The sequence below is a fragment of the Pteronotus mesoamericanus genome, unplaced genomic scaffold, assembly GCF_021234165.1.
Source record: "Pteronotus mesoamericanus isolate MK-2021 breed Mesoamerican mustached bat unplaced genomic scaffold, CSHL_Meso_final contig_78, whole genome shotgun sequence".
Classification (NCBI taxonomy): domain Eukaryota; kingdom Metazoa; phylum Chordata; class Mammalia; order Chiroptera; family Mormoopidae; genus Pteronotus; species Pteronotus mesoamericanus.
In genome coordinates, this window is record NW_026555258.1 from 20545272 (window position 1) to 20556728 (window position 11457).

At 39.6% G+C, this 11457-nt stretch overlaps 1 protein-coding gene across 1 annotated transcript in view; it reads left to right on the forward strand.

The window, feature by feature from the left end:
* Positions 1–11446, forward strand: part of CTNNAL1 (catenin alpha like 1) — a 52293-nt gene extending 40847 nt beyond the window's left edge. The window contains exons 12-19 of the mRNA XM_054584560.1: positions 2288–2325; positions 4807–4857; positions 4959–5113; positions 6258–6306; positions 9113–9169; positions 9310–9423; positions 10103–10186; positions 10323–11446. Coding sequence (XP_054440535.1) covers positions 2288–2325; positions 4807–4857; positions 4959–5113; positions 6258–6306; positions 9113–9169; positions 9310–9423; positions 10103–10186; positions 10323–10388 — 614 coding nt within the window. The 3' untranslated portion in view covers positions 10389–11446. The remainder of the gene's footprint in view (positions 1–2287; positions 2326–4806; positions 4858–4958; positions 5114–6257; positions 6307–9112; positions 9170–9309; positions 9424–10102; positions 10187–10322) is intronic.
* The last annotated feature ends 11 nt before the right edge of the window (positions 11447–11457 follow it).

An 11457-nucleotide genomic window follows, 5' to 3' on the forward strand; every position in this document is an offset into this window, starting at 1 on the left:
TCTGTAAACCTAGTATCTGTACCAAGTATGTTTTCTCCAAATATTTATTTTTCCAATTACTTCTAATGTTTATAATGTGTTATCACCAGAGACAGAAATTATTTGTTTATACTACCTCTTTTATTTGATATAATAGCTAAATATAATTGAGTCAATGTATTTTTGTTCTGCTTCAAATTGATGGCAATAATTGGGCTGGTATGGAAAAACAACTATAAAATTATAAAATGATTCAGATTAATCTTTTTTTTTTGTATTTTATCAACTTACTTGGTTATATTAGAATTGGGGAAAAGAGGGACAACTTTGCCTGCAGAGCATTTGGAGGAGACTCTCTGAAGAATGACCGGTTTTGGAGGGATCTTCAAATTTGTGACCCATTCTGAGTCCAGGTGAAGGCTGGGAATAGGGAGCAAAATGACGTAGCTGTAAGAGGGTGCAGGGATTGGAGCTGCCAGGTGACTGGGGACTGGTGAATGGAGATGACAGCAGAGCCGGTTACTCAAAGGCTGTCATCTCACTGCATTTCCCCCTGCCTCCTGGTTTCGTTAACTCTATTGTTACTTTGGAGAAATAAGAAATTCTGAAATGGCTAGCTCTTTTTCTCCCTCGTGGAGAGTAAATGTGAACGTTTCATGGGCGCGCTCGAGGATCACAAGGGCAGCTCATACAGGATTGCTCATCTAAGCTAGTTATACTTCAGTACTGGTTATGCCCTCTTCTCTAGCCTATTAAGACCACTTTTTTAAGGGGGTATGACAGACAGGATTCACACTTTGAATTAAGAGAGATGGTGAATTTTGAGGTTCCGAGTGCCTCGAAGACAGTCCTCTGCTCATCTTCTCACGGCTGAATCAGGCAGAGTTTACATTGGGCTAGGAGACAAGGCATGGAAATAGCGACTTCCTCTTTAAAGCTGTGTTTTCCTCTCACAAACCTGAGACCAGAAAACCGTTAATAAAATTCCCTTACAATTCTGACATTACAGAGAAATATTTTGAATCCCAAGCTATTCCCAAGAACCCTTAAGGGGACCTTTAAGGACAGGTCACCTTCCAGATCAGCGCTGTTCAATGGAAATACAGTGTAAGGCACATATGTGATTTAAAATTTCTAGGAGGCACAAGAAAAATTTTAAAAAGAAACAGATGAAATTCATTTTAATAATATTATTTAACCTGACATATCCAAAATATTATTTTAATTTACAATCAATATTTACAAATTATTGAGATCTTTTACATTATTTCTTTATATTAAGTCTTCAAAATCCAGCATGTATTTTCCACGTACAGATGCATGTCTCGATTCAGACTGGCCATGTTTCAATGAATCAATAGTCATGTATGGCTAGTGCATTTCATATTCAACAGTAAAGGTCTAGATGAAATTTTAAATATGTTATGAACAGGTTTGTTCTGTTCATGTAATAGTCATTCTATAAGGAATGACATGTTTTAGTGTTTTTACATATTATTGGCTTTGATTGGGTAGAACTATATGAAATTGCTGTTTTTATATTTGAAAGTAGTTGAGTATCAGTACTTATATATGGTTCCACCTAATATATTATAGTTGAACATACCTTCCTTGACATCAATAGACAATTACTGTTCAAATCTTACCTTGAATTTTTACCCCAGATATAACAAACTAGCTTAAAAAAAAAATCTATCATTCACTGTAACCTGACTTTATACATGACCCAGAGGCCGGAGGAATGAAAGGGCAGGGGTGCATGGGTGTTACACATCTCCTTCTTTCCTTAGCAGTTGTACTTCCTGCCACACGTTCATTCCCAGCCAAGAGTCTGTTACTTGCTCTCTTTCATCTTCCTGTCTCTTCACTCGCGTTGTCCTCTCCCCTGACGGGGAGGACATGTGGATAGCTGTAAATGATTTGGTCTGCTACTTGCAAAAGAGGAAGCAAGCACCAGTAACTGGTACTGATAAAAGAAGAATTGGGTTTCATTAGAGGCAGACTACTGTGAAAGCATCCGCTATGAATGGAAATGGTTGTACGTGTAAGTACATGTCAGTGAGATATTTTGCCTTTCTGCCATTTTGCTGGAGGGGGTAGAGAATGGCCAACATAGGCACCTTAGAGATGCAACTGCTGACAGTCTTTGTGTTCACCAATCGAATCGCAATTTTATTTCTGAATCACATGTTATTAATAGGAAAAATTATAAAAACTAATATACTGACATTCCTGTTTATTTAAGAATATTTTAAAATTAAATGTGAATAATGGAAAACAATTTTTAAGTTATATATGTTATTTGTAGGAGAGAAGTATGGCTACCTTTCACTTCCAAAGCTAACGGTAAGTAAGAGAGTTTTGTACCTGTCAGAATGTTTTTATTCAGAATTCAAATTATACTCTAGCTGCCTGCTGCTACCCATCCTCCAATATTTGACATTAAAGAAAATAGGCTATTAAATGGTGATTGTTCATAGTTGTGTGTGATTCTTTTTTCGTTGTATTTTTTCCATTGCCATTTAGACTCCATAGTCCGCTTTTCCAGTCCCCGCGCCCCCGCCCCCGCAGTCCCCACCCTGTTGTCCTTGTCCACGAGTCCTTTTTCTTTTTTGTCCGATCCCTCCACCCCCTCACCTCCCGCCCGTAGCTGTTATTCTTTTTTGGCCCATTGTTCTTTTATTTATTTATTTTACTTTATTTTTATTGCCAACACTGTTACGGATGCTCCCGTCTCCCGCTGCTTTTGCCCACCTCCACCCAGCCCCTGCCCCACTTCCCTCAGGCCGCGCCCCACCGCCGTCTGTTTCTGTGGGCGGTGCCTGCATGGTCTTTGGCTCACCCCCTCGCCCTCTTCCATCCGGTCCCCCGCTCTCCCCCGCCCCTCTGCCCGCTGTCTTGGTTGCTATTCTGAATAGCAATCTAGTTGTAGCCCCTACTGTGACTGTTTTTGTTGGGTTTGGAGGGTTGAGGGAATAGGTAACAAATGGTATGATTAATAAGAAGCCATAATCTGAAGTCAGAGATCTTTTTGTTTATATCTTTGATCTAATTAACAAGGTTGTGTTGGAACCATTTTCTACAAGCTAGGGACTTTTTAAATGTTACCTATCTTGATGAAAATGTGCCATGCTATTTACATTTAGAGGCTTGAAATGTATATATAGCTTTCTATAACTGAGGCTGATGTACCTGGCTGCATTCCCAAGTAGTGTCCACTAGATGGCAAGCTTGGTTGCATTATTAAGTTGGTTTCTGTGCTTTTTTCAGGCAATCCTCTTCCTGTCTTCATAAAACACTTTAATAATAATTTGCAAAAGTTTAACTAAAAATAGTGAAAACACAGCTCAATTTAAAAGAATATCATGGAACATAAAATTCTAAATAAAATAAAGCCTAAAACCCTGTAGGGTATTCTTAACTTTCTTAAATGTTTTATTAATTGCTTTGTAGCCTAGACTGAAGAATAAGATAAAGATGATGTGACTTTACAAGGAGGAGCCAAAGAGATCATTGATTATATCCATTTATTTTCTAATGAACATAAGAGGCAGCTTGTGTGTGTGTATAACCTTATAGTTTCCTTACTCATTTTTTTATGCTTTAATTTCTCCCATTTCTTCTATAGTAAATGGCATTAGGAACTCTCAAAGAACTACATTAAATGAGCAGATATAAACAATGGGGAAAAAAAGGGGAAAAATTGAGGATGTTCAGTTCTTTGTAAAACTGGTAGCACAATAGCTGATTAGAAGTAACAAGTCATGGTTATAATGAGGGCAACCAAGAATGGAGGCGTACGTGTGTACTTCAGAGGTATGGGTGGTGGTCTGTTTCTTAAGCTATGTGGGCATTTGAGTGTTTTGCTTTATAGTAATTTATACTTCGTACAGGTGTGCGAATATGCACTCCATGTGTAGCACTATTTAAATAAATGTTTCCTTAAAAAAAAAAGTCCCCTGCCTCTTCTGGCCCCTTCATCTCCACAAGCCCCAGCTGTTCTGGACCTCCTGCCCAGCTATGGGAGTTCCCAGCCCATCTCGTAGTGAGAAGAATGCCCAACCTGCTGCCTTCTGAGAGAACTTCTGAATATGTTTTTCAAAGGACCATTGCTATCGCAGTGCTTTCTGCCCTTCTAGTAAATAGGCATCTGTGGGTCAGCCTGGTAACCTGACTAGTGCACAATGCTTCCTCCTTTCCCAGGGGAAATAAATTCTGAGTCTTAAACAATATCTTACAAAGGAACAAACATGCTGTTTCAAAAATAGAGGCCTATCGAACATGTTGGTTCAAGTGTTCTAAATTCTAACTACTCACGTAATCTCCTGTACAGCCTGGGCAGAGGGTTGGGAATCAGGGTGTCAGTGAAACAAGGATGCTGAAATTTAGCCCTCGAAGGGCAAACTGGGTAAAGGGATCAAATTCCAGTCATAACTTTAGGAACACATGGACTTCTACGGATAGTGGCTAATTTCATTATGCCATTTTCTAGAATAATTCAACAGAGGGGCCAGGAGGGTTTGGGGGTGTGTAACTGGACTCTGGAAAATTGCTGAAGTCTTTAAGTCCTCCTGGGCTCTGCTCTGCTTGCCCTTGCCCCGGCCTTCTAACTAACTAGCTGTTCTGAGCTGAACTCACGTGTTAGGAGAGTACTTGCAGTTAGTTCTTATTTTAACTTAAACAACTTGATATACTTTAAATAGATACTGAAAATGCCTAGATTAAAACTTTATTACCGGTGTTTTGTTATGCTTTCTGTTACCATTGTATTTCCTCACAATGAACTGAACTGCTTTTTAAGATATCTTCATCTTTTTCTTGTCACAGAAGAATAACACAAACCTGAAATCATTAAAACAAGACAAGTCGGACTCTGAGGTAAGACCTTTTTCTTTGTAATCACCTTATGTCTAATATCTTTTTTTACATCAGTAATAACAAAATTGTTGTGATTAAAATGTTTTCTACATATTTTATAGGAGAAGGCCAAGATTGCAAAGCTTGGTCTTAAGCTGGGTTTGCTCACCTCTGATGTCAACTGCGAGATCGAGAAGTGGGAGAATCAAGAGAATGAGATTGTTCGATGTGGACGGAACATGTCCAGTATGGCCTATTCTCTATATTTATTTACTAGGTGAATGTAATTACATTTCGAACTTTTAACATCCATTTAGTATCTAGTGTAGAGGAAAGGTGCCATGTTAAATCACTGATGGGTCAGAGTCAGTTTCATATATGTGGTAAAAAGCCTATGTTTGTAGTTCTTGTGTCAATTAAGTGAATGCAACAAGAAAACATTTAATTAAGATTTAAGAGTTAGAACAGATCCTCTTCTAGGTTTGTATCCTATTCTTTTCATAATTTTGAAATAATTTTGCATTCTGCTTCTTTTTATCCTCTATTTCACTGTCTCTCCCGGGCAGCATGAGTAAGTTTAGGAAACATGCCTTTTAAATCTTTATGCATGTGAATGATTAGACACAGATCAAAGAGTAAAGCCATTAGGCCTGCCACCTCAGTGGAGTGCCAGATCTCCTGAATCACTATTGATTACGTAGCACAGATTTTCCCTAACTTTACTGTTACCTGATCTGACCTATATCTCATAGCTATTGAGAGGCAGAACTGGTTGCCGCTGGGTGTCACTTCTCCTGATTCATGCCTCGTCCTGATTCGTGCGTTCTGTTGCTTTCTCTGGTAACTCACTGCTCATTTGTAGAGGTCTTAATTCTTCTTGGTGGTTTTCAATCGGATATTCCCCAACCTTCTGATGAAAGAGGAGCACAAATATTTTTATGATGATTATATAGACTCAAAATTGCAACTTAAATGACAATACTTATCAAAGACAACTGAATTTCCTGCTGGAGCTGAGACTGGAATCAGAAATGAGAATGTCCTTTCAGTCTGACTCTTTTTTCTTTACATAACAAAGGCCTTTTGGTTAAGATATATTATCAGATCCTATATATTTAATGGATGGAGCAAAATGAAAAAGGTTAAACAGGAAAAATAAAATTTAAATATAATTTGTCGGTTTTAAATTTCTTTACATTGTAAAATTAAGGTGTAAATGTGTACTTAAAATTTTAAAAAGTGCCTAGGAAATAATAAACATTAAAGTTGCCTTAAGAATAAAGATCACAATATTATTAATCTATTCAATATTCTTAAAAACTTGTGAACCCTTAATATACAAAATGCTCTAAAACTTTAATATTACAAAGCCAATTCCCAGGCAATAACTTCTTCTTCCTTCCTTAATTCATTTATTCCAGGGGAGAAGGGCCACTGAAAACTTCCCGGGATTTAATTCATCAACTAGAGGTATGTTTTATTTCCATTTTATGCTACTGCTTCAGTTCTGGGCTAGAAGTGGGCAATAACCAATATCTAAATGATTTACTGTGTCATGTTTGTGTGCTAACCTGTGTACACACATATGTACTACAGAAAGTGGCAGAAAAGTAGAGGAATTGCAGTAGCATTTTGTGGAGCTTTTTTTTGGTAACCTTACTGGGAAAAAAAAAACAAAACTTGTAAGTATCATAGGGGGAAAGTAGAATGGGCTTTGATAGTCAATAGATGAGATACAAGTTTTAGGGTTCCAAGGACCTAGTATCCTGTAATCAGACACATGTCTCTTATACTTTCCTGAATGCCAGAAAGGCTTTTTGGCCTCTTCGTTATTGAAGTGGTTGAATGAGAGTGATTAAATGAGATAGCACATAAGAGAGCACCTGTCCGGCAGGACACCACTAGAGGCACTCAGTCCCCGTTAGTTTCCTTATTTTCTTCCATACTGCTGACGCTTTAGGACATTCGGGAAGAGACAGGTACACTCACACCCACCCATGTGCCCTTGGATGCTCATGGAACTCCACACGGGCCCACCTCTAATTCTCTTCTCTCAGTTAGAGGCTTTAGATTGACGAGCAGATTGCAGGATTCCTTCTTATTTTTCCTGACTTTCATGTTAGTCTATTTGCCTCTCCAGAACCAAGAGCTTTCTTGCATATGAAACTTGAAATTTCTGTCATTTTATCACTTTTATCACCTATTCTTGGGCATTCTGTGCTTCTACCTGAGCCTCTTTTAGGAAAGGGGTTTCAGCTGGAGAGGGTGTTTGTCAGAAGAATTATAGAACATATTTCTTTGGGATTTTTCTCTTAAAACGCTGGAATAAATTCTGGACTCATTCCATTCCATTTGGCCCACATCATTCCAGGTCACACCGCACTGTAGGGGGTATTCGCTGAGGAAGGTCTCCCACTCACCTTCTCTCTGTGTGAGCTTCCATTCATGGAACTGACATGTGCCGAATTGTCTACAGACTCTGATGAGCGTAAACTGTTCATTGGATATTTATTGCACTGTGTGTCAGACCCTGGGATAAGGACTCTATGGAAAAAAGTGAACAAAACAAAGCCCCCGCCCCCATGGAACTTTCATTCTAATGGGGGGAGATAGACGATAAAAAGTATATAATGTCCATATGTAAGTACCTAGAGATAAAAATCATCTGGGATAAGGAGAGAGAGGTGATAGAGGGGAGGTCAGAAAAGACCTCTCTAAAGAGGTAACATTTGCATAGAGATACTCATTAAGTGAGAGGGTGAGCTGGATGGATATCTTGGAGTTGACTCTTTCAGGCAGACAGAACAAGTATAAAGGCCCTGCGGTGTGAGGCTAGTTCAGGGTATGTGAAGAGTAATAAGGAGGCAAGTGTAGATACAATGGAGTGAGCCAGGAGGAAGATGCTAACATAGGACATCTCCGTAGCCATGGAAAACACTTTTCTTCCATCAGATATGATGGAAAACCCATTGAGCGTTTTGAGGAGCAGTACCGTGATCTAACTTATGTTTTAAAAGGTTTTTGTCCTGGCTGGTGTGGTTCAGTGGATTGAGCACCGGCCTGCGAATTGAAAGGTTGACAGTTCAATTCCCAGTCAGGGCACATGTCTGGGTTGCTGGCCAGGTCCCCAGTGGGGGGCGTGCAAGAGGCAACTGATCAATGTTTCTCTCACACTTTGATGTTTCTCTACCTCTCTTTCTCCCTTCCCTCCTCTCTCTAAAAATGTAAATTAGTACAATCTTTTAAAATATTTTCCTAAAAAAACAAATAAAAAAAAGTTTTGACTTGACCAACAGGGTAAATGGTAGTGCCATTTTCTGAGGTAGGGGACACTGAGGGAAAACACCAGATCTAGAGGGTGGAAATCAAGCACTGATTTGCTGAAGTAGAGTATACATATATGGGTAAGTGAGTAACTCCGTTTCGTAGGAAGTTAGGTGTAACACTTACTGGTTTTCCTTTTAAAGGATGGGGAAGGATGCAAAGAACGATTTGATCTTGAGATCAGTTTATCCAATGACAGTAAGTTGTTAAGGCTGTTTGATAGAGGTTTAAACTTAACCCTAAAATTACTACTTCCTTCTTGCCATTCTTCATCTAATTTATTACCAAAACCTGTTCTTTTTCTTCACATATCATTCTCAGATTTGCCCTGCTCACTTCATTCTTACTGCTGCCACCTAAAGCTAAGCCTTCATTCTTTTACTCCTTTGGTACCTTTCACTCATCCTGAATATTCTTGTCAGTCCAACTTGTTTGTCACTGTTCTTTCCCATCATCCTGTTCTCCCTACTAAATTGTGAAATGCCAGGGGAGTTGTCAAAAACCAATCTGAATTGCTCCTCTTGAGTGGCTGGTTAAGGAATGTGCATGGGTGACAAATTTCATCTTGCTCAGCTGGAAGTAGGAAGCTCTAACCCTTTTGAGCTCACGCTGTAAGATTCATCATCCTTTTATAATTGGAGATATTACAGGATGAGCTTCGGATCCCTCCAGAGGCCAGTCATAGTTTATATGGCTAAGGATCGTAGGTCCGTGGGATCCTCGAGTAATTGGAGGTGTCCAGATGCAGAGGAGTCCTTCAGGGACTGATTCTGCAGCAGGTCCTGGAACCTTCCTCCTGAATACAGTTAAAATCTTGTGTTTTCCTGGGTACAGCAAAAAATTAAGGTGTTTTCATGACACACTTTTTACCTTTCGGTTTCCATGAGTGTATTTCCTACCAAGTGTGCAGAAGACATACATCTAAAGTGGTGATGTTTTTTCCTTTCACCAGGTTTTCGCTGAAGAGGGCTTGAAGGTTGCCTCGAGTGTCCAAGCTTTCTCAAAACAGGTAACGCAGGTCTACCTGCCTGGCGTTGGTGGGGATGTCACAGTATCTACTTTGGGGGTATGTCATTAAGATAAGAAGGTTTAAGGTTTAAAAGATAGAGTTTTGTTGGAGTTGTTATAATTTCCTAAATTACATTTCAGCTGAAAGATGATGACAAGCTTATGCTTCTCCTGGAAATAAACAAACTGATTCCTCTATGCCACCAGCTCCAGACAATAACTAAGACACCTTTGCAGAATCAAGTGTTTCTAAAGGTAAAAGTGATAGCGGGTTACTTCGGGTAGGCATCGAGAGACTTTGATAATTCTTTAGCAGATTAGATTCCAGCCTCTTTTTCTTTGAATAAAGGGTTAATAACCACAGAAGAGCAACTTAGTTCCATTTTTCATGCCATGGCTGCAGTTGTAAATGTCACTTACTGTCTGCAGTTATAAATGACCCCAGGGAGCAGTAGGTTCACCAACTAAATTGGCTTTTTGACATGATTAATTCCATAGCGTTAAGCAGCTTCCCTTAAATCTCAGTGTCATCCCGTCTCACTAGGGCACAGATGACTGGGAGTGTGGGCCCCCCCCAGAGGGGCTGGAGTGCAACAAGGTGGAGTGCAAAGAACGGCAAAGTGGGGGGGCACTGCCCCTCTGGGGAGTGCTCTGAGAAGCCCCCACACGGCCGGAGGTCGAATGGGGCCATTTCCCACCCATTCTTGTTGGGGATTCATGAACGAGGCCTGAGACCCGGGCCGCAGTCCCGCCGTCTGTGTCCTGGGGTCTCCAGCCATCCCGTCAGTACCTGTGTACTGATGCGTCGGCCTTTTGAGATCCTTTAGAGTTCAGGAATGGAGAAATTGTACCGTTTTAAAATTAAACACTGACTAAATCTTTTGAAGTGCCCCTTTGTAAAGGCATTTCATTCACTTGCTCTTTGTCACTACAGGTTGATAGATGCATCACAGAGGCGAGGTCTGTGATGGCCATTTTGGTCCAGCTTCTGCCGCTTTGCTTTAAGCTGCTGAAGAAGGTGAGATGGTTTCTATAGCTTACACTCACATTTTAAAAACTAGCTTAAAGAACAATGCAAAAGAAAATATAGTTGTTATTTAATTTTGCAATTTTTATCTTGAGGGTAAAGCCGAAATTGTCTTAACTCTTTCCAGCTTCAGATGGAAAACAACAGATGGGTCTCAGTTACAAGTAAAGACTCGGTGGATGGTAAAACTTGAGAACTTCTTGAGGTCAGATCTTGGGAACACCATATGGCAAGGCTGACATTTTTAAAAGCAATATGATTCTTTATATTTTCAGAAATTCAATAATTTTATAAAGACAATGACACTGAAATCCTGCTTTATTTTCTGATCATCAAACTGACTGGCTTTTTGACAACTAATAAATGCTATGGTAGTTGCTAGAATTCTAATTGCAGTGTGATTTTAAAACAAGCTATTGCCACCAATATTCTTTTAAAGTCAAGCCAAATATCCCAACTGTCTGAATGACAATTTAATCCAAAGAAGCTATTTTGAATGTATGATCACCTTTGGCATATTTTACCTGTTTTGTTTTTTATTTAAGCTTATCATCTTACAGGGGCGTCCAACCTTTTGGTGTCTCTGGGCCACACTGGAGGAGTTGTTTTGGGCCACACACTAAATACATTGCGACACATAATCACAAAAAAAATCTCATAATGTCTTAAGTAAATTTACAATTTTGTCTTGGGCTGCATTCACAGCCATCCTGGGCTGCATGTTTGGACACCTGTGATAGAACACTAATTTTCGGGAGAAAATACAGAGTGGTCTGGTTGAAAGCAGTTTTCCTTAACCCTGTAGACTCTTCTTCAGTCCGTCTATTCACCAGGTGCAACTGGGCTGCTGGCCATCACAGATCATCCATGCTAGTGACACACATTTGTCCTCTAATCAGCATCTCACATAGCACGGGCTGTCTCTTGTGATACATATCCCTCCCCATCCCCTAAAGCAGAACCATGGACTCACTCCACGGAATCCTGGAGAAACTCACCAGGAGGTGGCTTTTAGTTCTAATTCTAGCAGAGGTGGCCAGTCTGCCCTGAATATTAGCTGGAATGTTAAACCTATCTTACTGGCTTAAAAAAAATAGTTTTTGAACTGTCCTCAGTAGTGACTGACGGGATGGAAGATGTAAGACAATGATGGAACCAAGAGGCTGTTTAAAATTTGAATAATCATACATTTTATATATGTACCTTTGGAATGTTCATTGTAAAACAAATAAATATCTTTAGTCTTTTTAATTCCAGGGTTT